The sequence below is a fragment of the Corythoichthys intestinalis genome, chromosome 7, assembly GCF_030265065.1.
Source record: "Corythoichthys intestinalis isolate RoL2023-P3 chromosome 7, ASM3026506v1, whole genome shotgun sequence".
In the NCBI taxonomy this organism is placed as follows: domain Eukaryota; kingdom Metazoa; phylum Chordata; class Actinopteri; order Syngnathiformes; family Syngnathidae; genus Corythoichthys; species Corythoichthys intestinalis.
Window position 1 is genome coordinate 5,375,268 of NC_080401.1, and position 27,377 is coordinate 5,402,644.

General features: G+C 41.0%; 1 protein-coding gene across 1 annotated transcript in view; it reads left to right on the plus strand.

Annotated features, from left to right (window-relative positions):
* gmds (GDP-mannose 4,6-dehydratase) overlaps positions 1-27,377 on the plus strand; it is a 266,812-nt gene that overhangs the window by 14,876 nt on the left and 224,559 nt on the right. The window contains exon 2 of the mRNA XM_057840440.1: positions 26,086-26,130. Within this exon, the coding sequence (XP_057696423.1) occupies positions 26,086-26,130 (45 nt within the window). The remainder of the gene's footprint in view (positions 1-26,085; positions 26,131-27,377) is intronic.

Consider the following 27,377-nt stretch of genomic DNA (forward strand, 5'->3'; position numbering starts at 1 on the left):
CCCTCCGCAGGGCTAACGTTACTGCTTTAAGATGGCGGCTGTTTATTAACGCCGCTGACTCTCTCATTTCGCATCTAGTTCAACATACATGTGATATCTACGAGACGCATCAGACGCTACCTGCTGCTACCACAGTAGCATCATGTGGGCTAGTTTTTAGCAACGTCGACGTAGTTTGTAGCGGCTGTTGGCTGCAGTAAGTTTTTTTTTTTTTTTTTTTTTTTAATTTATTGCTTCTTTCTCTACCAGCGTGTTGTCCCGCATTAAAAGTAGCCTGGGCAAAACGTGATACTTAGAGCTGGTAAAATTAAACGATTCCTCGAGGTGAATAGAATTACTTGGATCAGTTTTTAAACTCGAGTTAGTCGAGTTGCTCGAGTATTCGTTTCAGCTCTAATCTTGTGTTTAGGGCCTGTTCTTGTGCTGCCATGATCAGTGCCTCCGTGCTGTCTTTCAGTCTGGCCTTTTCCAGCCACTGGTATGTTTTTCCCATGTCGGCTACCCCCTCAATTTGTCGGTGGTACAAACCATGCAGGGGTTTGTCCTTCCATGATATCTCCTCAGGGTCCTCTTCCTTACTGGGCTTCTGTTGCCTGAGGCATTCACCGAGCAGGTCATCACTGGGGGCCATTTTCATGATGTACTCTTGGAGGGATGTACTGTAGTTTCCTCCTGGAAAGTGGCTCTGATGCTCACTAGTCCTTGGCCTCCCTCTTTCCGCTTTGTGTAGAGCCTCGGGATGCTGGGCTTTGGGTGAAACCCTCCGTGCATTGTAAGGAGCTTCCTTGTCTTGATGTCGGTAGCCTACCTAAACCCTACGATGCCAACAGGGTATCTGATTACTGGTAGGGCATAGCTGTTAATCTATATATGTATATATATATATATATATATATATATATGTATATATATATATATATATATATATATATATATGTATATATATATATATATAAATAATATGTATATACAGTGGGGAGAACAAGTATTTGATACACTGTCAATGGAAAACCCATTGGCAGTGTATCAAATACTTGTTCTCCCCACTGTATATATATATATATATATATATATATATATATATATAATATGTTTATGGCGGAAAACACTCAGGTGACTTGAAGTTCCACTCTGAGACCCCCAATTTGGACAAATTTCAAAATTGTCGGATAAGCATTTGTGTGTGATACATCATTGGAAAGCTTCAAATCTCCATTTTCTGGGTGAAGAAAATGGAGATTTAAAGCTTTGCAGAAATAGCAGACATCAAGGAGTGGTCGAGAATTTCTTTTTCATATATTTACCCTTTTAAATGCTTTTTTTTTTTTTTTCTCTCCATTTTTTCTTTGTTTGGATCAATTATTTATCATCTAACGTATCGGAGAAAATGCGACAGTAACAAAAAAAAAAAAAAAAAAAAAGATACAATTAAGCGATAGTTATTAGATTTCCATGACTTTTTTACAGACGCCATTCTTTTCATTGTTAATTTGTTTAAAAGTTTAAAATATGCGAGTGAATAATTTTTTAAAGTCGTTTTTTTTTAAAACGAAATATGAGACATCAATTAATGATTCTAAGCTAAAAACGACAGACATTATGAATAATATATATAATTAATTACCTTCGTTTTATGGCTGGGTTGAAACAAAAGCGGTTGCGGATGTCTGTAAACGGGGGTTTTCTGGGTAAAACGGACAAATTGAAAATAGTTCGCGGGCTTAATGTGCCATGAATCTGCTATGGCAGCATATAGACATATTGTTCTATCAAACACAACAGTTGTTTTGGCTTAAAATACAGCAGCTTCTTTGAAAGAGGAGTGCAAGAGCAGAAACTGCTTTTTCATCCTTGTCTGTGTTTTCCGCCATATATACTGTATAGTGGGTGGGTATGCTGTCTTCTGGGCTGAGGAGGATGTTGTCAAGGAAGTGCATCGTTGGATGTCACCTTGTAAAACTGCACAGCCCTCGAGGGCCTGGCATGAATACTCCATGATTTTCAAGCAGAATTGCGACATTGTTCAAATGGAGACGATACCTAGACGGAACCATGTACGGTGGTATGAAAAACTATCTAAAACTTTTGGAATTTCTCACATTTCCGCATAAAATCGCCATCAATTGTGAGCTAATCTTTGTCAAAATCACACAGATGAAAAAACAGTCTGTTTTAACTAAAACCACCCAAACAATTACAGCTTTTCGTATTTTAACAAACAAACAATGACAGAAGGGGGAAAAACAAATAAGTGAACATTTAATATTTTGTGCCCTCCCCCTTTGGATGGAATAACTTCAACCAGATGCTTCCTGTAGCTGCAGATCAGTCTGGCATATCGATCAGGACTAATCTTGGCCCATTTTTATTCACAAAACTGCTGTAGTTCAGTCAGATCCCTGGGATGTCTGGCATGAATCGCTGTCTTTAGGTCATGCCACAACATCTCAATTGGGTTAAAGTCTGGACTTTGAGTCGGCCATTCCAGAACATGTATTTTGTTCTTCGAAAACCATTCTGAAGTTGTTTTACTTCTTTGTTTTGGATCATTGTCTTGTTGCAGCATCCATCCTCTTTTTCTGTTCAACTGTCTGACAGACGGCCTCAGGTTTTCCTGCAAAACATCCTGATCATCTTTTGAATTCATTCTTCCATTAATGATTGCAAGTTGTCCAGGCCCTGAGGCAGCAAACCAGCCCTAAATCATGCTGCTCCCTCCACCAGGCTTCACAGTGGGGATGAGGTGTTAATGTTGATGAGCTGTTCCATTAATCCTCCACCCATGAAGTTGTGTGTTACTGTCAAACAATTTAACTTTCATCAGTCCACAAAATCCATCCATCCATCCATCCATCCATTATCTTCCGCTTGTTCCGGGGTCGGGTCGCGGGGGCAGCAACTTTAACAGGGAAGCCCAGACTTCCCTCTCCCCAGCCACTTCAACCAGCTCCTCCGGCGGGATCCCAAGGCGTTCCCAGGCCAGCCGAGAGACATAGTCTCTCCAGCGTGTCCTGGGTCGTCCCCGGGGCCTCCCGCCGGTGGGACATGCCCGGAACACCTCTCCAGGGAGGCGTCCGGGAGGCATCCGAACCAGATGCCCGAGCCACCTCAGCTGGCTCCTCTCTACGCGGAGGAGTAGCGGCTCGACGCCGAGTCATTGCCGGATGACCGAGCTTCTCACCCTATCTCTAAGGGAGAGCCCGGACACCCTGCGGAGGTAACTCATTTCGGCCGCTTGTATCCGGGATCTAGTTCTTTCGGTCACGACCCAAAGCTCGTGACCATAGGTGAGGGTAGGAATGTAGATCGACTGGTAAATCGAGAGCTTTGTCTTTCGGCTCAGCTCCCCCTCCACCACTACGGACCGGTGCAGAGTCCGCATTACTGCAGACGCCGCACCGATTCGCCTGTCGATCTCCCGCTCCCTCCTACCGTCACTCGTGAACAAGACCCCAAGATACTTGAACTCCTCCACTTGGGGCAGGATCTCATCTCCGACCCGGAGAGGGCACTCCACCCTTTTCCGACTGAGGACCATGGTCTCGGATTTGGAGGTGCTATCTTCATCCCAACCGCTTCACACTCAGCTGCGAACCGCTCCAGTGAGAGTTGGAGGTCACGGCTTGATGAAGCCAACAGCACTAAATCATCTGCAAAAAGCAGAGATTCAATTCTGAGGTCACCAAACCGGACCCCCTCAACGCTTCGGCTGCGCCTAGAAATTCTGTCCATAAAAATTATTAACAAAATCGGTGACAAAGGGCAGCCTTGGCGGAGTCCAACCCTCACTGGGAACGAATTCGACTTACTGCCGGCAATGCGGACCAAACTCTGTCACAACGGTCGTACAGAGAACGAACAGCCCTTACCAAGGGGCTCGGTACCCCATACTCCCGGAGCACCCCCCACAGGACTCCCCGAGGCACACGGTCGAACGCCTTCTCCAGATCCACAAAACACATGTAGACTGATCGGGCGAACTCCCATGCAGCCTCAAGGACCCTGCCGAGGGTGTAGAGCTGGTCCACTGTTCCACGGCCGGGACGAAAACCACACTGCTCCTCCTGAATCAGAGATTCGACTTCTCAGCGGACTCTCCTCTCCAGCACCCCTGAATAGACTTTACCAGGGAGGCTGAGGAGTGTGATCCCTCTATAATTGGAACACACCCTCCGGTCCCCCTTCTTAAAAAGGGGGACCACCACCCCGGTCTGCCAATCCAGAGGTACTGTCCCCGATGTCCACGCGATGTTGTAGAGACGTGTCAGCCACGACACCGCTACAACATCCAGAGCCTTCAGGAACTCCGGGCGGATCTCATCTACCCCCGGAGCCTTGCCACCGAGGAGCTTTCCAACCGCCTCAGTGACTTCAACCCAAGAGATCGAAGAGCCCACCACGGAGTCCCCAGACTCTGCTTCCTCAAAAGAAGGCGTGTCGGTGGAATTGAGGAGGGCCTCTAAGTATTCTCCCCACCGGCTCACGACGTCCCGAGTCGAGGTCAGCAGTACACCATCTTCACTATACACAGTGTTAATGGTGCACTGCTTTCCCCTCCTCAGGCGCCGGATGGTGGACCAGAATTTCCTCGGAGCCGTCCGGAAGTCGTTTTCCATGGCCTCGCCGAACTCCTCCCATGTCCGGGTTTTTGCCTCGGCGACCGCCGAAGCCGCAGTCCGCTTGGCCAGCCGGTACCTGTCAACTGCCTCCGGAGTCCCACAGGCCAAAAAGGCCCGATAGGCCTCCTTCTTCAGCTTGACGGCATCCCTTACCGCTGGTGTCCACCAGCGGGTTCGGGGATTGCCGCCACGACAGGCACCAACCACCTTACGGCCACAGCTCTGATCGGCCGCCTCAACAATGGAGGTGCGGAACATGGCCCACTCGGACTCAATGTCCCCCACCTCCCCCGGGACAAGGGAGAAGTTCTGCCGGAGGTGGGTGTTGAAACTCTTTCTGACAGGGGATTCTGCCAGACGTTCCCAGCAGACCCTCACAATACGTTTGGGCCTGCCAGGTCTGGCCAGCATCTTCCCCCGCAGTCCACAAAATATTTTGGCAAAACTTCTGTGGAGTGTCCAAGTGCCTTTTTGCGAACATAAAACGAGCAACAATGTTGACGCCAGTGGCTCCTCCGTGGAGTCCTCCCATGAGCACCATTCTTGGCCATAGTTTTACATATAGTTGGTGTGTGCACAGAGATATTGGACTGTGCCAGTGATTTCTATAAGTCTTTAGTAGACACTGTAGGGTTATATTTTACCTCTCTGAGTATTCTGCGCTGAGCTCTTGGCGTTATCTTTGGTGGACGGCCACTCCTTGGGAGAGAAGCAACAATGCTAAACTCTCTCCATTTATACACAACTTCTCTGACTCAATTGATGAACATCCAGACTTTTAGAGATGGTTTTGTATCCTTTCCCAGCTTTATAGAAATCAACAACCTTTGATCGCAGGTCTTCAGACAGCTCTTTTGACCGAGCCATGATGCACATCAGACAATGCTTCTCATCAAGACAATTTTTTACCAGGGGTGTGTTTTATAGTGGACAGGGCACCTTTAAACCACATATCAGTGATTGTGCACACACCCGACAAATTGTTTGGTAAAAATTGGTTTCCATTGCTTTTTTAGTCTCCTTAGGCAGAGGGTTCAGTTACTTATTTTTCACCCTTCTGTCATTGTTTGCATGCTATCCTAAGTGAAATATATGAAAACCTATAAATGTTTGCGTGGTTTTTGTTAAAGCAGACATAGTTTTTACATCTGTATGATTTTGACAAAGATCAGATCACATTTGATGGTGATTTTATGCAGAAATGTGAGAAAATCCAAAAGGTTCAGATACTTTTTCATTCAACTGTAAATGTAAACATGAAATTTGTTGTATTCTCAGCGCGTCCCTAAACCTGACTTTTCTTTCCTACTAAGATATGAAATGTTGATACTGGGTGCCATGAAAGTTGGTGAGAGACAAACAACATTTGAAAGAGCAAGTACCGGTAATACTTGTACAACCAGATTGGTTGAATGATGAATCAATAAATAAATGAATGAGTGAAGAACACTGACAGAATGTGTTCTTTCTTTCTCTTCGTGTTCTTTTTGTTGTTGTAGGTAGTTACAGAACAATTGTGTGGAGGTCATGTTGTCACCTGGGGTCCGGTGGACATTGACGTACAACGGCTATTAGGATTGAGCAATATGATTCAAAAGTAATTTCCCAATGTTTTTTGATAAATGACAATACACTTTGTGTATCCCAATATTTTCTTACAGTTGAAATGTGTTCAAATTTAAGTAGATTGAACAAATAAGATTAACAGACTTCTATCCATCAATAGGAGGGTTGTGGGGATGCTTGACCACAGGGGTGGCCAACCCTGGTCCTCGACAGCCGCAATCCAGCTTGTTTTCCATGTCTCCCTCCTTCAACACACCTGAATCAAATTATCAGGATTGTTATCAGGCAACTGCTTGCCGATGAGCTGATCATTTGATTCAGGTGTGTTAAAGGAGGGAGACATGGAAAACAAGCTAGATTGCGGCTCTCGAGGACCAGGGTTGGCCACCCCTGCTTGAACATATTCCAGCTGACTATGGTCAGGAGACGGGGTAAAACTAAACTGTTTGCGAGCCAATTATATTGAACAAAAAGACATTGTTCACAGGCACAATTACTTGTACAGACAATTAACAGTGTTTGGTAAACATAGGGTGCATGTTTTTGGAATGTTGAAGGAAACCGGATTACCTGGCGAAACCCCATGCAGGCATGGCGGAACTAGCAAACAGGAAGGCTGAAGCCAAGATTTAAAATCTTGATCATCAAATAGTGAGGCAGACGTGCTAACCAAAAGTCCATCGTGCCACACTAAAACTCATTGCATGTTTTTGAAAATGGCGTAAAAAATAGAATACAAATAACAGTTCTTGTCCTAATTTAAACATATTCATCCATTCATTAATCTTCCATACTGCTCCTCCTCACTATTTGACCATAGAGGGAGGCAGGTTACACCCTCAACTAGTTTCCAGCCAATCACAGGGCACAACGAAACAAAATATGCATTTGAAATCACAACTATGGACAATTCAGCAGGGCCGTATAAAGAGGGTCGGCACTCTTTGATGTCGCAGCGGGTGGTCATGTGGTTCATGTAGGGCGTGAGTAGTTCCAAGCACAAGCAGCGTTGTAGTGGTTTTCAGTGGAACTGAAAGCGGTAATTGCAACATTTATAGAAAAATGGATAAAATCACATTTCTAAGTATTTGTTTGATTATGTCATTGCATGATGACATATATGTAAATGCTAGTTTTACATTTGGAGTGGCAAGGCGATAACCGAAAACTATGTAAACTGTTATGTGGAAGGCAACTTTCCCATGTTGTGGAGTGAAAGTATCATGTTTGTGTTAGCATTAGCACGGGAAATCGACTTTTACATTGAAATGCAAGATTTAGTTTTTTCTTTTTTCACAACTAGAATACTGTTTTTCCAGAAAATGTCTAGATTTCCTTGATTCACCTACCTGTGGTAATATATTAAAGATAACACCACGAATAACATATTGTGTTCCCAAGTTCTAAGTGGTAGTTTCTAGTTTGTTTTGTCGGACTGACATATAAAAACACTTTTGTTTCCCAAAAGGTTTGGGTTTGTGGTCACGACTTTTAAATTCTATTTTCCACTTTTCTTTACTGCTGCACTTTGTGATGCTTATATATGTGTGTGTGTGCATGTGTGTGTACATTTTGCTTTTTATTTTACAATTAATTTGACCTCAAACACAAAGAAATGACTTTTAACAAATATTTTCTGCATAACAACTACATTTTGAATATAGCCTCTAATTTTTGTAAAACCAGACCTGTACATCCTTAGAAGCATTTTTCATTTTGGACCCAAGCAACACAGAATGATTACAAGACAGGAACAAAATTGTATTATTTTCCTCAACATGTAATGTATAACAATAAAAACTTATTACCCTTTGATGAAGAAAATCATATTTTTTATTGAACAATTGGTGAAATTGGTGTCATGGTTTATTTACACCTAACATTTTATAGATCAAGGGCCTGTGATAGTTGGTTGTGCAGCATGGTTTCCCCAAGGACCAAGAGCAGCAGAAAAAATGGATGGCAATGGTCAGTCATCAAAACATGAAATAAAAGGCTTTAGGCTTTTTGTTTGTTTGTTGCTATTTAAAAATGGGCTTAGTGCCCATAGCCAGCAGTCACCATCAGCAGGCACCAGCAGCAACATGATGTTGATCATGAAAATGTAACCTAAAAACAAAACAAAACATGAAATTAGTTTTTTTTATTATAAATTTGTGTCTATTATTTGTTGACATCACTTTTCAATCGATACACATCTCAAAAATATAATAATGTCAAACATTTTGGTTTAAAGAATACAAGTTGTCATGCATTGACTTGTTACTCTTTCTTGACGGGGATACCTTAGTTCAAAGCTTACAAAATCGAGCTAATAAGTATGTGAATGCTGGTCGTCTACCAATACTCACAAATACAGATGAGTGTGTACGTCACAAAGGGCCTCTGAAAGAGTTGACAATTTAAAAGAGGTAGCGACTTAATGAATTTATCCCTGGCGATACATTCCCAGTTAGCAGACTCATCTTAAAAAGTAGGAGAAAATCACTCGTCAACCAAGTTAAAATATATGTATATTTACGCCACGCACATACAACTAAAGCTCAACATATTCGTCATAAAGCGCCTCTGATAGAATACAGACTGTTGAAAATTCAAAAGGGATCGTTTTTTTTCATCAACTTACCTCCGAATATACTTTACAGCCAGCCATTGGTATGAATGCGGTCCGCCTTCGTCGAAGCCATGTTTGGAAATATCTGAGGCGCCATAACCTGGAAGTACCCGGAAGTAAAATCGTATAATGGATCCCTATGAGAGTGTCGTAACCGTCATAATATATGGCCCTGCAATTCAGGTTTCAGTCAACCAATAGATATTTTCAGGATCTGGTAGGCACATGGAAAACATGCAACCGCCACATCAGAATGCTGTACCAGGGATCGACCCCTTGATCTCAGATCTGTAAGGGTGTTGTGCTCACCAGGCAACCACTGTGCAGCCAATTTAAATGTAAATCTTGAAATAAGAATAAAAAAATAGGACATGGTCATGGCCGGCAGTCATGATTTCGTACCTGAAGAAAGCCATTTGACATCTGAGTCCCAGGGGGACAAAAAAATAAGGAACACCTCATTGGTAGAGCCGACCTAACCCCATAAGCGTCACCCTTTAATTCTTATTTGTGTGTGTTAAGTGATTTTTTTTTTTTTTTTTTTAAATTATTTGACTAAAACCTGAATTAATTAAGTGCATATTTGAGTGATATAAGCACATGGAAAACAATAAATATAGCAATGTATTTTAATACCAAAAAAAAAAAAAAAAATACTAGAATAGAATAAATATATGTCCTCCTGAGTTGAAAGTGTTTTCATCTGATTGACAAAGCAGAACCTTTTGTGTTGTAAGAAAAGAGCAAACAAACTTTGAGGTATACTTATAAAAAGTGCCAAAACAAACTACGAGGTAAACTTCTAAACTAATAAAACATTTGTGCCTCAAAGGACCATGACTGTTTACCACATTTGTCAAGTGCATTTTTTGTTGAACTGTGATTAAATACTAGTACATACGAAAACAAGCACGTAATTAAACCAGAAACTAAACATTTAATGGCCACCAGAGGGAGGCAAAGAACTGCAAATACAAGCTGGCAATCAGACGACATGACACTGTTAGTCTTTTGATGCAAGCCATTATTTTACACTGCTGGCCAAAAGTATTGGCACCCCTGCAATTCTGTCAGATAATGCTCAATTTGTCCCAGAAAACGATTGCAATTACAAATGCTTTGGTAATAATATATTCATTTATTTTGCTTGCAATGAAAAAACACGAAAGAGAATCAATTTTTTTTTTTTTTTTTTTTTTTTAAAATCCTTATCAGTTTACACAAAACTCCAAAAATGGGCCTTACAAAAGTATTGGCACCCTTTGAAAAATCATGTGATACTTCTTTAATTTGTGTAATTAACAGCACCTCTTACATACCTGTGGCACATAACAGGTGGTGCCAATAACTAAATCACACTTGCAGCCAGTTAAATAGGATTAAAGTTGACTCAGCCTTTGTCCTGCGTTCTTGTGTGTACCACGTTGAGCATGGAGGAAAAAAAGAAGACCAAAGAACAGTCTGAGGACTTGAGAAGCAAAATTGTGATGAAACATGGGCAATCTCAAGTCTGCAAGTCCATCTCCAAAGACCTTAATGCTCCTTTGTTTACTGTGCGCAGTGTCATCAATAAGTGTAAAGCCCATGGCACTGTGGCTAACCTCCCTAGATGTGGACGGAAAAGAAAAATTGACAAGAGATTTCAACGAAAAATTGTGCGGATGGTGGATAAAGAACCTCAACTAACATCCAAACAAGTTCAAGCTGTTCTGCAGTCCGAGGGTACAACAGTGTCAACCCGTACTATCCGTCAGCGTCTGAATGAAAAGGGACTCCACTTCTTCACCCAGAGATATAAAAAAGCCAGGCTGGAGTTTGCCAAAACTTACCTGAGAAAGCCAAAAAATTTTGGATGAAGTTTTTTGGTCAGATGAGAAAAAAGTAGAGCTTTTTGGGAAAACGCATCAACATAGAGTTTAAAGGAAAAAAAGAGAAAATAAAAGAATACGGTACCCACAGTCAAACATTGTGGAGGTTCCCTGATGTTTTGAGGTTGCTTTGCTGCAGAGTTAAGACTACCAACAAATTTTGCAGCATAATGTAGGGCCAAGTGTGAGAAAACTGGCTCTCCCTCAGAGGTCATGGGTCTTCCAGCAGGACAGTGACCCAAAACGCACTAGAAAGCACTAAAAAATGGTTTGAGAGAAAGCACTGGAGACTTCTATCGTGGCCAGTAATGAGTCCAGACCTGAATCCCATAGAACACCTGTGGAGAGATATGAAAATGGCAGTTTGAAGAAGGCACCCTTCAAATCTCAAAGACCTGGAGCAGTTGGCCAAAGAAGAATGGTCTAAAATTCTAGCAGAGCATTTTAAGAAACTCATTGATGGATACCGGAAGCGGTTGTTAGCAGTTATTTTGTCTAAAGGTTATGCTACCAAGTATTCGGCTGAGGATGCCGATACTTTTGTCAGGCCCATTTTTGGAGTTTTGTGTAAAATGATAATGATTTTTTTTTCATCTCTTTTGTGTTTTTTTCATTGCAAGCAAAATAAATGAAGATATTACTACCAAAGCATTTGCAATTGCAATCATTTTCTGGGAGAAATTTAGAATTATCTGACAGAATTGCAGGGGTGCCAATACTTTTGGCCAGCAGTGTATATATTTTTTAATCTAAAAATGACATTAAGGAGATGTTTATTTTGCTGCTTTTAGCCCTCAACTCATTCACTGCCATTACAATTGGGATGACTGGCTTTGATTGTGTTTCACTGTCAGTGACCAATCCAATTTGACTGAGGGACTGGCAGCGATCGAACGTCCAATCATATGATTGGATCGGATTACGATTATTTACTTTTGTTTAATTATGTCAGTGGTGTTTAGTGACAGGCATGACAAATACATGTGATGTCAAAAGCTACAATGACCTGTGACCTTTCGATTTTCTTTCACCAGAAGCTAGCGATGCTCGCATCTGCTAACTATTGGAGGTTTCTAAAAATCCTGTTTAAAACTTTCATTTTTTAAAAACATTTTAAAAACTTAGAAGAAGCAGAGTCTGGGGACGCAGAGCTGGGCTCTCCTTATTCTGTGGTCGAAGTCACTGATGTGGTTGGAAAGCTTCTCGGGGGTCAATGAGATCTACCCGGAGTTCCTGAAGGCTCTGGATGTTGTGGGGCTGTCTTGGCTGACATGCCTCTACAAAAATCGCGTGAACATCGGGGACAGTGCCTCTGGATTGGTAGACCGGGGTGGTGGTCCCCCTGTTTAAGAAGGGGGGACCCGAGTGTGTGTTCCAATTATAGAGAGATCACACTCCTAAGCCTTCCCGGTAAAGTCTATTCAGGCGTGCTGGAGAGGAGGGTCTCGAATCCTGGATTCAGGAGTAGGGATGAGAATTGAGAATTGAAAACTGACTGTGGCCCCTCATCAGAGAAGGTAAAAGTTATGTGGCCCTCACAGGAAAAAGTTTGGGGACCCCTTCTTAACACATATTGCTTTTTTTATTTCTATTAGAAAAATGTTTCAGTAAAATGTTACACATTCTTGTGTATTTGCCACTTACTGCCACAGTTAACTATGAGGCTTTGGGCCTCTTTTGACCTCCTTGTGAGTTTGTAAGGTTGTGACTTCTGATTAAACAAACTCGATGCCAATCAAAACTTTTGTCCTTCTTTTTCCCAAATTAGAATCGATAAGAGAATCGATAAAGAATCGAATCGTTAAGCAATATCGATAATGGAATCGGAATCGTAAAAATCGTTTCAATTCCCATCCCTATTCAGGAGGAGCAGTGTGGTTTTCATCCCGGCTGTGGAACAGCGGACCAGCTCTACACCCTCGGCAGGATCTTCGAGCGTGCATGGGAGTTCGCTCAACCAGACTATATGTGTTTTACGGATTTGGAGAAGGCGTTCAACCGTGTGCCTCGGGGAGTCCTGTGGGGGGTGGTCCGGGAGTACAGGGTACCAAGCCCCTTGGTAAGGGCTGTTCGGTCCCTGTACGACCGGTGTCAGAGTTTGGTCCGCATTGCTGGCAGTAAGTCAAATTCGTTCCCAGTGAGGGTTGGACTCCGCCAAGGCTGCCCTTTGTCACCGATTAAGTTCATTATTTTTATGGACAGAATTTCTAGGCGCAGCCATAGTGTTGAGGGGGTCCGGTTTGGTGGCCTCAGCATTGCATCTCTGCTTTTTGCAGATGATGTGGTGCTGTTGGCTAAATCAAGCCGTGACCTCCAACTCTCACTGGACCGGTTCACAGTTGAGTGTGAAGTGGTCGGAATGAAGAGCAGCACCTCCAAATCCGAGACCATGGTCCTCAGCCGGAAAAGGGTGGCGTGCCGTCTCTGGGTCGGGGATGAGATCCTGCCCCAAGTGGAGGAGTTCAAGTATCTTGGTGTCTTGTTCACGAGTGAGGGTATGAGGAAGCGGGTGATTGACAGGCGGAGTCTGCAGTGATGCGGACTCTGCACCGGTCCGTAGAAGGAGCTGAGTTGAAAGGCGAAGTTCTCAATTTACCAGTCGATCTACGTTGCTACCCTCACCTATGGTCACGAGCTGTGGGTCGTGACCGAAAGAACAAGATCCTGGATACAAGCGGCCAAAATGAGTTTCCTCTGCAGGGTGTCTAATCACTCCCTTAGAGACAGGGTGAGAAGCTCGATCATCCAGGACGGACTCTGTGTCGAGCCGCTACTCCTCCGCGTTGAGAGGAGCCAGTTGAGGTGGCTCGGGCATCTAGTTTGGTTGCCTCCTGGATGCCTCACTGGAGAGGTGTCCCGGGCATGTCCCACTGGTGGGAGGCCTCGGGGACGACCCAGGACACGCTGGAGAGACCATGTCTTTCGGCTGGCCTGGGAACGCCTTGGGATCCCGGCGGAGGAGCTGGTTGAAGTGGAGAGGGAAGTCTGGGGTTCTCTTCTAAAGTTGCTGCCCCCGCGACCTGACCCCGGATTTTTTTGACAACCAAAACAAAATCATTTTTAACTAATTTTTATTCATCCAGTCATGATAATATTGTTGTACAGGGTCTCCATGCAGGAGACAGGCATGCATTTGGATAGACCATCTGAAGAAGTTACTTGGTGGGCCGTGAGGTCAGAGTAGTCATAAATCGCTTGACTAACTATTGACCATAAATTTGAAGGGAGCATGCTGCTTTGTCGGAATACCTTTGACTCAAATGTCAGCGTGAAGTAATGGGGTGGGAGGGTGTGAGTTATGAGAGACCACCTGAATGCCAAGGCAGTGCTGCAGAACTGAGAGGGCTTGTGGATGATTGTGCTATTTTACGATCTGGGGTTATGAAGAGGACGGGTTCATCCTCGCTGTCTGAGAGTTATGCTTTACAACTTTTGTATTTAGGTTCATACTGGGTTCTTCAGCAATGCCGGTATGGTCCATTGCCATATGATCCTCCGAGGCCTTGTTGTTCTTTGTTTGTTGGCATTCGATTAAGTCCCTTGATGCATTCAGTGTTTGCAACAGAAGACGGAGTTTGACAAGTGCCAGAAATAACAGTCATAAAACTAAGAATCCATGTGCACAACTCCTCTGTCCCTCATAATGTCTGTTGATGGCTCCTTCAAGGCTGATTCATCAAAAGAATGTATGACATTAGTTTGGCAATGTTTAAACTGTAAAAGTTGAACTGTGTCTTTAGTTGGTGAGCTGAATGTGTTAGTGAAAAATGAATTCAAGTTGCCGTTTCACTAACAGTTGTTTGGGTGTTCCACAATGGAACACGTATGAGTACATAAAACTGTTCCCCAACCAAATACAGTTAAAATTGAACTGTCAGAGTCTTGGTAGATAAAATGGGTTTGGGAAGATCATAAAAGATATGGGTTAGCTTCAGGCATGTATAACGTCATTGGCCAAAAGGTGAGTTGAAAATGAGACTCAAAAGAAAAGGGCAACAGTCTTGCCCCTCATTATTATGAAGTAATCGCACATGGATGTGTAGGACTGCAGTAATATTTGCCTAGGCCTGTCGCGATAACAAATTTTAGTGGGCGATAAATTCTGTCATAAATTATTGCGATATGCGATATTATTGCGCGCCCCCCTCCTCCCATTTTTTTTAAAAAACAATTTACAATAACACAGTAAGAATACAGTATTAATAATACTAAGTAATATTAAGTACACCCATTTAAACGCAATAAACGGTTACTCTTAAATTCAAAAATACTTTTTAAGAAATCACAACTAAAAACAATAGACCATGTCTCTTTTAAGTAAAAGACAACAATTTCAATACCGCACTGAAACACAGAATAAATAAAATGTCTTTTTCAAGGAAAGATAAAATTGCACTTCAATAATTTAAGCATTTAGGCACAGATGTATAAAGTTGTAGTAACACAAACAATTGCACTTCATCAACGACAGAGAAAAATAGATTAATTAAGCAGCAGTAACAAAAATTTGGCTTCACTAAGGCTAGGTTCATACTGCAGGTCTTAATGCACAAATCCGATTTTTTGTCATGTCTGTTTTTTTGGCGTGCCCGTTTAGACTCCCTTTGTCTGAACGGGCGGCTTCTAACCGCATGCACAGAAGCATCAAAACAAATTACATGCTAGCTGTATGTCATTCCAAGGTGATCATATTTTGATTTCCAAAAAGATGACACAAATAATAAACATTAATAATCCCCGTTTAGTCCTTTATTCAAAGTTTATATGGACTGATAAAACGCATTCACTCACGCACATAAGCCTTGACTTGTGTGGGTGACATGACGTGGGTGTGTCAATTTGCCCCGTCTCGGCCATGTAAGCAATACTGAAATATTGCTCATTCGGCGCATACAATTAAAATCGAAAATTGTCAGGCTTATCCTTTTCTTCATTAATTTTTTTATGACCGTGTTTAAGCCCGCTTCGTGCATAAAAGCAGAGTTCAAGCTAGAAGCTAACGCACAGCTACACCGCTCCCGTCCTGCCTGCCGCTTTCGTTTTGCTTATGTCATTGCTGCATTAATTGCGTTTCGGGATATTTGAAAGTTCAGACCGCCAGCCACATTCTGGAAAAATGTGGCCCAGGTCGGATTTAGATCACATACGAAAGTGACCCAGACCAGATTTGAAATGGTACAGTTTTCTGCGACTCACGTTCAGACCGTCAAGTTAATGCCTCACTCGAGTCGTAAAAACACGAACAAATCTGATTCATGCATTAAGACCTGGAATATGAACTTAACCTGCTTGGTTCAAATGTGTCAAACAAACATACCCAGAAGTCAATAAAACAGAGTGAATCCTCATCACAGCATATTGCGCTGTTGGTAACAAGGAAGCCGAACCTTTAACAGCACGTCCACCGCACATCTGCTGCACGCACGCACACGTACGCACGTACACGCACGCTCGTACGTAGGTACGTACGCGCACACGCACGTGAGGTGATAAATCGCAGCAGGAAAATTACCGCCTTCATTTTCATTTACCGTGCGATAAATGAAATTATTGCATATTGCGACAGGCTTATATTTGCCTATGGTTTATATGGTAATATACGTATAACAACTGTGCAATGCCGCTAAGCAGAGCAGTTACATTGAATTTTTTAGTCCACTGGTAGATAGAAAGATACTTTATGGTTCAGAATTGCATTGCATACAAAATGAATATGATTCTGAAGCATAAATGTTTCACTGATTGCATAGCAACAACAACAAAAATGAACATATGGTATCAACATCATTATCGATTATTTATGTATTACGGCTAGGCGATATGGCCTTAAGTACGTATCACGGTAAATTTTCGGTATACCGCCCGGCTCTGCTATGTATGCATAATAATCACTGGCTCTTGCAAAACTGCTTTACTAAGTTTTGTGGAAATGTTTTTGTGTGTGTCTTTTCAATGATTTAAGCTATGTGTTCATCTAAGTTCTGCAGCATTTTAAATGAATCAATTTACAAGGTACTGTATATTATTTTGAGTGAATCAATGAGAATGAAGAACTTTCTTTGTAACATGCACTTTTTTAATTCATCTGCCATTTTGTTTATGTTTAATATGCTCAGATATTATTGCTCCCTTAAACTTACCCTAATTTTTGGACTATAAGCCGCTACTTTTTTCCCTCATTTTGAATCCTGCGGCTTATAGTCCAGTGCGGCTTATTTGTTGATTTATTTGGGTTAATAGGCAACACTTTTATTTGACAGGGGCATCATAAGACTGTCATCAGAACATCATAATTATGACATGACACTGTCATGGGCATTACTGAATGCTTATGACAGATGTCAATATGTGTCATGTGGCATATTATTTCACTAAATCCATTTATGTCCAGCTCAGATCTTTTACAGCCATTCAAAAGTGAGATAATTATGACATTTTCATGTAATAATTATGACTGTCATATGACAGTATTATGGCACCACTATCCAAGAAAATGTTACCAAATACCATAACTAGCAATTAATGAAATAACTGGAACAGTAACTGAAGAAATAATTAGCACAGAACATGATTGTTATTTACATCTGTAGCGCCGCAATGCATGCTAGGAGGAATGTTGGATGACAACAGTGTTGAATGCAGGCGGCAGCAGAGATTGACTGTCTATCCCAAAGGAGCAGTGATGGCAAAATGAAGCTTTTAGAAACCATAAGGCTTTGCACCCAATTGGTTCAAAGCTTAATGGTGGTTCATTTAGTCTCATGACAGTCTTATTTATGATGCCATTGTCAAATGAAGTGTTACCAGTTAATACCTTTTGGTGTAACTATCCCATAATACAACGAGGACAACTGCGGCTTATAGTCCAGTGCGGCTTATCTATGAACAAATGCCGTTTTCATGTCAAAGTTGGTGGCTGGCGGCTTATAGTCAGGTGCGCCTTATAGTCCAGAAATTACGGTAATCAGGTTTAATTCCTCACACTGTATGCTTGTGGTTTAAAGAAATGACATTTACACAGAGATACGGATGATGTAGAGTCTGTATTTTCATTTTAAAAGTCACACTGTCAGACTACGTTATATTCAAATCCTGAAAGAGTATATCTTTATATTCATGACAGCCCCCCCACCATCAAATTTTTGTTTCTCAAGAACATGAAATCCCCATTAATCTCGTCACATTACACTATAATATTTTGCCAGCAGGGGGTACCAAATTTCCAAAACTGTAGTCTGATTAATCCACCAAATACCATCACTTTGCTTTTTCAGTTTTTACAGTTTAAAAAAAAAAAAAAAAAAAAAAAAAGATAAAGAATGGCATATATAACGTAGTAACGGAAATTAAATAATATATTTTTAGGCTACAATTTTATATGTCACATATACCTCAAAATGTACAATGAGTAACTGATCCTAGACTATTTGTTGATCTTGAACAAAAACATCATGCACCAATTCTCATTTTACATGCAAATATCCACAAAAGACGAGAAAAAAAGGCAAATCTGCCAAAACTGTAGAAAAGCAATGGTTTGTATTAACCGTCAATTTTCATATCGTTAATGCTCCTAAATGATTGATTTAAGTTGCTGCATTTTATCTTTACTTAATCTGCTCTGCTGTTTGTCATCAAGTCTTTAATTTACTTCCAACTGTACTTCTAACTTCTGATTTGGCTTCTAATATAAAGATCTCAAACCTCATTAATTTTGCTATGGCCAACCACACAATGACTATTTGCATAATCTAATGAGATAAGAGGTGAATCAAAAACCCAGGGTAGTGCAGTTTGAGTTCAAATAAATGCAGTTAATTTTCAGTATTTCTAGTTGTTATTTGTAGACTACAAATAGACTGTTAAATTGACAAAACCATTTTTTTTGTTTGGCTACAATAAGTGTCAACTGCTCTCAGTATGAAGCGAGGTCCCATTAAATAAGATTTAGAAAAATGATACTACTCTGCAAAGTAAATGTTCAAAACAAACAAACAAACAAACAAACAAACAAACAAACAAAAAGATTTAATATTAAAGATCCTTCCATACCATATATAAAATTTAGTGTTAATTTAAAATACTATACTTTCTACTCCATGCATGCTCCACTAATTCCCTGATGAGTACACTGAGCCCTGTCATTTTAACTACACTGCCCCATAAAGCCCTTTTTCATCCCTTCAGTAGAGAGACTTTAGGTCAAACACTCTGGCCGTGTACGCACTTGTACATCCCTGCGGCATCAGCGGTGTTTCACTGAGCCTCCGCCTAGTCTCCGCCTGGCAAAAACACTTTTCTAATACACTTAAGACTTCTTACCAACTGTGTTTACGTTTCTGGTGCTGATTTGATGGGCCAAATGGTCGTTGCTCTATGTTCGTGCTCGCGCAAGCATTGGCGCAATGCACGAGCTTAACGCAGGCTGTAGTTACGCTTTAAACTGTGGGTGAGACAGTCTCGAGTAAAAAAGTGACAAACTTCATCTTGCACCTTTTAAGAAAATTTTGAATTCTTATTTGCCTTTCAAATGTTGTGATTATCATTGATTCAGCATTTAAAGTATTATAGGAATGAAAGTATACTTTGACTATACTTATTTATTAATTGTAATTAATTCAACCTCCAGAAATAGAGATAATATTGTGTCAAAAGTTACAATAAGACTTCATTATTATTATTATTTTGTCAGTTGGTATTACTCTGGCAGGCCAACCTGGAGTATTGCATGAGTATTTGTATGTACTCTTCATTCTCCATCAATATTAAACTCTCCATAACAGGAAACAGTGAGGTGAGTCGAGGGTTTATGGGCTAATGCTGCTTTAAAGGAGCTTGTTGTTTTTCAACAGAGCTGCAGCTCTTCAGGCTTTTTTTTCATATTGGTCTGGCATGGAACGCTTTGACCCTGGCACATAGCGAGGAAAACATGACACCAGCTGGAGCTGTGAATGTTATAGAGTGGGGGTTACCTGGCCCATCTCCTAATCTTATATATACAGATACATGTTTGTCAATCACTTCCACTCTTTTACAGACTGTTCACCATTAAGATTCAGAGTTTGTAGAGCAAGTGACATTTGTATTTAAGGTTGGTAATAGAGAAACATGCATTTATCTAAATGATTAAAATGGAAAGAAAATACAAATAAAAACTTAGCAGTTATTGTGTGACATGCACTACAACTTTAAAGTTCTCTGTAAACTAAACTGTGAGGTCAAGTGGCTCATCATTGGTTCCCCAATGTAGTCTAAGGCAAAACAGACTTCAGTGTAGTCTCTCTAGAAGCAGGATCTCCTGGTGAATCAAATTCCAGCATAACTGTGGGTGAGTACAAGCCCTGGGAGTCCTTCAGACTCCTTCAACCTGTACTGGCCCTCTGCCCCGACTGTTACTTCCCAGACCTGGACAGGAAGCACAGGTCTGGCATGTGCAAGAGTGTGTTTGTATACGTGCACATATGTGAGTGGGATTGAGGGATAAATGCCATGACCGGCTTAGAATGTTCCCCAGTGTTGCAAAATGTGCGGTCGGAAAGTCTGAGGGTGGAAAAACGACGAGGAGTTAAATGGATGACGGGAACAAGACAGGGTTCATTCTTTCACACATGAAAACACGCATTGAATACCATTGAGCCTGGAAGATCTCTCGAGTACTGTTTGAATTTTCAGAGGTTGGCATTCCAACTGTGTTAAAGGGAGGTTAAAATATTGTCAATGCTTCAGAATGCATTGCACTGGGAAAGTATTCACATCCCTTCACCTTTTCCCCATATTCTAATGTTATAACTTCACACCAAAATTGAATACATTTCCCACCCGATCATTCAACATTCTATACACAACGCGCCATATTGACTATGTGATTTTTTTTTTTTTTTACAAATGTTTTAAAAATAAATTGATGATTATTCATTCCCGTAATTTCCCGAATATAAGGCGCACCCGTGTATAACGCGCACCCCAAATTTACTTGTAAAATCTAGGGAAAATTATTGTACCTGTGTATAACGTGCACCCTAATTTTAGCACCAATAATTAGAAGAATACAAGAAAACAGAGCTCGTGTACAGATACAGAAATGCCATTTTACTGACTGGTGAAACACAGCACAAGCATAGCCCATTGGTAGTTCAAAATATTACCGTAAACTGACAATATGTACGGTAATAATATGATTTGACAACTTCTCCAACTTACCAGAATCCAGGAGAAAGCAAAACAGATGTGGCTTTTCTTTTAAAGGCTGCTGTATAACTTGCTCATTTTATCATGATGAATGTTTTTTCCTCGGATAGATACGGTAAAATAAAAGTGAGGCTAGAAGTCGGAAAACCGAAAGCGCGCATCGCTGTAGACTAACAAGAGGAACTATTGTTATTTGGGTTTGAGTTTCCCAAGGAACAGATATAGTTGACGGACACAGGAAGTCTGTGTTGTGTTACGTTTGTTATGGTCCGAGTTGCCGAGTTGCAATAAACGTTGACTCAAATGAGTTCAAGAAACTAAATTCTGTGCTTTATGAAGAGTGGAAAAAAAGCAGAATTTAACACAGACGAAATCATTCAACCAATCAGAGTGGCATTACCGAAACAAAATGGTGACGTCATGTACCGTAATGGTCGGCAACGGATCGACACTTATGTTATCTTCAACACAACATGGCTGTGTCAATTAAAAAAAAAAATCTGTCTTTATATATGCATTTCTCCATCCATGTACCCGTGTATAATGCGCACCCATGATTTTACAAGTTGATTTTGGGGAAAAAAAGTGCGCGTTAAATATGGGAAATTACGGTCTATGAAAATTTTGAAAACAAAATTCCTGAAGCAAAGCTGCTTAAATCAATATTTCGGTATAATTCTACAGGGTGCATCACATTCGGGGTTGTGACAAAATATCGAAATGGTGATATATCGTGATACTTTGTATCCCAAAAGGTTATCGATATGCTTCTGCCAAGAACCTAGATATCGTTTTAAAAAGTTGTCAATGTGTATGAAAATCTTCCACCATAGTACAACCCCTAACAAAAAGTATGGAATCAGCAGTCTCGGACGAGCACTCACTCAGACATTTTATCATGTAGAACAAACTCAGATAAAAAGCTTGAAAAAATAATGAGTTAGTTCAAAAGCGCAACTCTTTAGCATTCAGAAACTCGAAAAGAAATGAATAGAAAATGTGGTGGTCAGTAAATGTTACTTTTATAGAGTAAGTGCAGGGAAATATATATGGAATCACTCCATTCTGAGGTAAAAATATGGAATCGTGAGAAACAAACAAAGAAATACCAATCAAAACGCATCTCTAGTATTTAGTAGCACCACCTCTGGCTTTTATGACAGCTTGCAGTCTCTGAAGCATGGACTTGATGAGTATTTTTCATCAATTTGGTGCCAACTCTCTTTGATTGCAGTTGCCAGATCATCCTTTCAGGTCGGAGCCTTGTTGTGGACCATTTTTTTCAATTTCCACCACAGGTTTTCAATAGGGTTAAGATCTGGGCTATTTTCAGGCCATGACATTGACTGGATGAGTCTTTCTCCAAGGAATGCTTTAACAGTTTTAGCTCTGTGACATCTTGGAAAATGACAAACATATTTTCAATTGAAAGGATAAGAAAGCTGTCTAAAATTTCAATGCAAACTTGTGCATTTATTGAAGATTTAACCACAGTGCCTTTGCCTGACATGCAGCCGCACATCATCAAGGACTGAGGGAATTTGATGCCTTCTTCAGGCAATCATCTTTGTAAATCTCACTGGAACGGCACCCAACAAATGTTCCAGCATTATCACCTTGTCAAGAGTCAAAAATCTGCATTGGACAAGGTGATGATGCTGGAACTTTTGTTTGGTGCTGTTCCAGTGAGACCTTAAATGGCCCAAAATTACCTAATTGCCTGGCATTGACTGCCACTGAGCGCCATAGATGTTCAATACGTTTGAAGTGGGAGGGATGTCAGCGAATGAACGATGTTCAAGCTAATGAGCTAATGTTCATTCGCTGCCACCCTCCCAGTTCAAATGGATTGGACGTCTACTAGTGATAAACTACTGTAACTAACACACTAGAAGCTTGTTTTTCTCTTAATTAGTTGTTTGTGGAATATCCTAGAATGATATCCTGACCAATGTATCGATAATCATTGTATCGCCATATCGTCAGATCATCGTTATCGTGAGCTTTGTATCGCAAATCGTATCGTATCGTGAGGTACCAAGAGGTTCCCACTCCTAGTTGCAACAGAGGGTCATTTGCATTGATTTGGTTGGCATAATTTTTACTAATTGCGCTTCCTTTCACAACCATTTTTTTTTTTTTTAAATCTAGGCTTGTGGCGATTGACCTCTTATCTCTGCCTTAATGGAGTTGTAACCCAAATCTGACTCCAAGAACACTAACCTTGATAATCTGAAGAAAGGCTCTTGACAACAACTTTCAAAAAGCCGAGAACAGTCAGACTTAATAAGAACCAAGGAACGAAAAATGGCAGGCAAACATTAGGAGTGAGAACCTCAGGGCACCTCACAGTAGGAAACGATTTGCGCAAGAATCACGATTACGATTATCTCGTGTTATTGCGATACAGCGATAATCGATATATTGGTCAGAAATTTGATATATGATATTCTACGATAAAACTGTTGAAACGAAACACAAGATAATTCAAAATAGAAAAAAAAATACAGTTTAAATCTTTGTTTTATTAAACAGTTGCCACGTTTACATGGAGCCAAATATTCCAATTACAATCGGAATATTTGTTCAAACCGAATAAATGTGTTCCATATAAACACCTCATTCGGAATGAACAGGCCCATACCGAATGGAATTTCATTCCGATTCACAGGGGTGGAATATTCCTTTTCCCAAACCGATTAGAAGTAAAATTATATCATGTAAACAGGGAAGCGGAATGGTGTCTGGTTGCGTTTTTTCTGCACATGCTCCGTACTGATGTGGTGACGTCACTTTGTGATGTGAGTAACTTCACTTGCAACATGGCTTCCAAGCACGGCGCACCTAATTGGAGTCTGGCGGAAAAATTGTATTTAATTCAAACTTTAAAAGAATTGAATATAATTGCTCACTTAGACGGGCGTAAAACGAGGAACAGTGAACTATTTAAAAAAGTTCACGAGAGGTTACACGAAGCCGGAATAGACCGGAGCGTTGACCAGATTAGAAGCCGGTGGAAAACCGGATCCTACAAGGCAAAAGAGCAAAACAGCAGAAGCGGATACGACCCCACAGACACAACAAGTAAAGTTAAAGTTAAAACAGCAGCACTCCGACGATCGATCTCCATGTTTTGCAACGTGACGCTTTGTTTTGATTAATCTGCGCATGTCAGACGGCAGTTGTCAAACGTCCTTTCGGAATAAAGGCAGTCACATGTAAACGCTGGATCGGAATAGATGAATTGACATGTAAACAGCTGATCTGAAATTTCCGTTCGGAATGATTTGAATCGGTATGAATAAAAGTCAGCATGTAAACGTGGCTAGTGACAGCTTTTCTGTGCAACATAGCTGTAAAATATAAATCTACTGCAAATTTTGTACCTGCACATATAGAGGGAACAAACCACAACCACTGATATCTCTTGGAGAGATCATGATGACCCTTAATTTCTTTAAAATTTTAAATCTTTTAAAAATTTTGACAGTGCTGTATTCGTCAGTCATCAGTTGAGCTTGGAGTGAGGCAATGATAGAATTGGTGGGTCTCTTTTCTTTGTATAAGCATTGGTTTGAGCACTTCCACCATCTGCTTCAGCATTTGAGATGTCTGACTCAGTCACATTCTTCCTCACCTTAGAGAAAAAAAAAAGTAAAACAAAAAAAATATTTGCTACTAATTTTAACTACGAATAGCTTTTGAGTTGAAATCCTGATTTTGTTTGTGTTGGAGGTATTGAGTAAATAAAAAAATGAATTTATAGAAATAAGCAATTATTACAAATTTTTAATATGTAGGCTACATCAATTAACAAGCACATCACCTTATATATCTGGGAAGGTATTCACGTTCTATTAGTCAGTTTATTCAGTTCAGTTTTCTAGCTTATTGTATCAAAATGGCAGTAATAACAATTTGTCTAGTAAATTGGATGGAAAGTGGTTCTCAAATAATGTCAAATTTATGTAGGCTTGTTTGATATTCATTTCCGTCCAATTTAGGGTCCTGGTTTATTTGATATCATTCAACACCAAATGTCCCCAAAATATTACATGTAAATTAAAAAATCAATTACATTGGAAAACTTTCTTACCTCAGGTGATGAAAGCAAAACAGTTATGGCAGTGAAGAAATCCGGTGACCACTTCGTCACCAGCTGCAAGTGGCTGTGCATGATTATTGTTTTTCCAGTGAACCTGAAATGGATTGAACCTGAATGGATGAAGTGGAACTGAAATCTTGGATTGTGTGTCTCCGTGGTCAGGACAACACTGATTATCTTTTGTCAGCGTCAGCCGGGAGTGGGCAGACTGGCTGACCGATGTCATTTTAGAATGTTATGTCCATCCGTTATCATGTGGCGAGGGTGTGATGTTTCAGGTTCATTAGTTGTAAGCATAGTGGTCTGTTCTTATCACTTATTTCCTGCATAGAGGGGCTCTTTTATATGCCCACACAAACATTCTTTCTCATGCATTGATATTTTAGATGTATTTTATTGTTGGTTACACTCTAGTCTTAATATTGTTATTTTATTTCTACTAAAACAATAGAAACAAGCACACATTGCAGGTCAAGTCTGACTTCTTTGCCCATATTCAACACTTATAAGCAAAATTTCAAGCTGTGTTCAGTCCAATTCCGGTCGTTTTTATATCCAACATGGGCTCCTTCATATCCGAATAAAAATCAATCACTCTTTCTGCTAGTATGACGACATATCTGTATGAATGCAACCCATACGTCATCTGGCCGTCAACAAGTAAAATATGTCACCACTATTCGACAAAACAAACAACAGACAAATATGAAGGCGCAGAAAAAAACTTTCCCATTTTGGGAAACTATAAGGTAAAAAAAAATGTTGGTTCTGGGAGCATAAAATCCTCAAAGGTGCGGAGACCACCTGAAAGGACCGTATAAACAATGCAGCACGTGCAACAACACGTCACTTTGCCCCCGCATTCCGTTCACACTGCAAGTCAGATGTTTGTGCATTATGAATGGTTACACAAAAAAGTCGCTTTTCATAAAAAGTATATCCGAATTAAGCATAAAGCCCTACAGTGTACATGCTGTATCTGTATGTACCATATGTATGTTCGCTGTATGGACGTTCACCCAATAGTTAAATACATTTTATACAATTGGCATTGAGTGAATGAATGACTGTTGCAACGTTTTATTATTATTTTTTTCTTTTTAATTCTTATCTTTTCATTTATAGGATGGGTCATACTTGGCAGAGTTTCTGCTGTCCAAAGGATATGAGGTAAGAAAGAAAGCTAGGCATTGTTAATTTTTTTTTTTTGATTATTTAATATATTAGTCACTCAATTGTTTGCCAATTTAAACTCATAATAATGGGCTTCTCTCTTTGTAATGCTCCACGTGGCAAAGTACCACCTGTGAGAGTGGCTAGGTTACACTGGTTTTATTTTCTTTTGAGGTCAACAACAGCTAGCAATCATGGAGGGCTATGTGGCTCCGAATTACTAATTCATGGTTTTAATTTTTGAGGCCCCTGAAAATGAGTGAGATCTCCTCATTGACCGTGAACAAGATGGATGGGAAAGCCAGCTCATTCATCCGAAAGTGGTTGAGGCTGTCATTGCCTTTCTGAAGCAGTCCTCTTTTGAAAAAAACACGGTGCAGGGCAAGAGAAGGCCAGGTTGGTCCTCAAGCTTAGGCAGTTCACAGACATGTCAGTAAGAAGCGCTAATGCCAAGGTTGTCACTGGCCACAAGTGGAAGCCCAGTCCAGATAGGGAGAGTAGGCTTAGGATGGGAAGATGCCCCACGCTTCTGGTCCAAAGCCAACCGCAAGGAAAGAAAGGAGATCGTGGTGGAGAGGGTGACGAGGATGGAGGAAGACCGCTACAAAATCGAAGCTGTGTTGCAGGGTCGGCAAGGAGGCTGGACAACCTGGGAGGGGATCACACACAGGAACATCAGTTTGTCAGATGTGTGGAAGATCCCACAGGCAAGACCCAGCTTCCTTATCTGCTCAACCTATGACATGCTTCCCTGCCGAACCTCCATCTGTGGTTCAAGTGGGAGGAATGATGTCCACTCTGCAATGCTCCCAACATAAGTCTCCAGCAGATATTGTCAGGCTGTAAGATCGTGCTCTCTCATGGCCACTACAGGTGGCGCCATGACCAAGTCCTGAGGAAGCTAGCCAAAGTGCTGGAGGACTGTCGAAAGGGAAGCAGATTATCATCACCTGCAGAGTACCCCACCAGTTTTGTCGCAGAAGGAGGGGTCAGGAGAAGCATCAGGCCAAGACCAACACCAAGGCCCCTCTCCCCTGATCAGGAGTGGACTAAGAGGGTCGACCTTGGCAGAAAGCTTCAGTTGCCCACGGAAATCCTTATCACATCTCTCTGGCCAGATATAGTCATGTGGCCAGCCAAGGCAAGAGCAGCGTTCCTTATCGAGCTCATAGTACCCATGGAGGAGGGGATTAAACGCAAGAAGGCCAAGTACTCAGAGCTGGTTGCTGAGTGCTGAGAGGCTG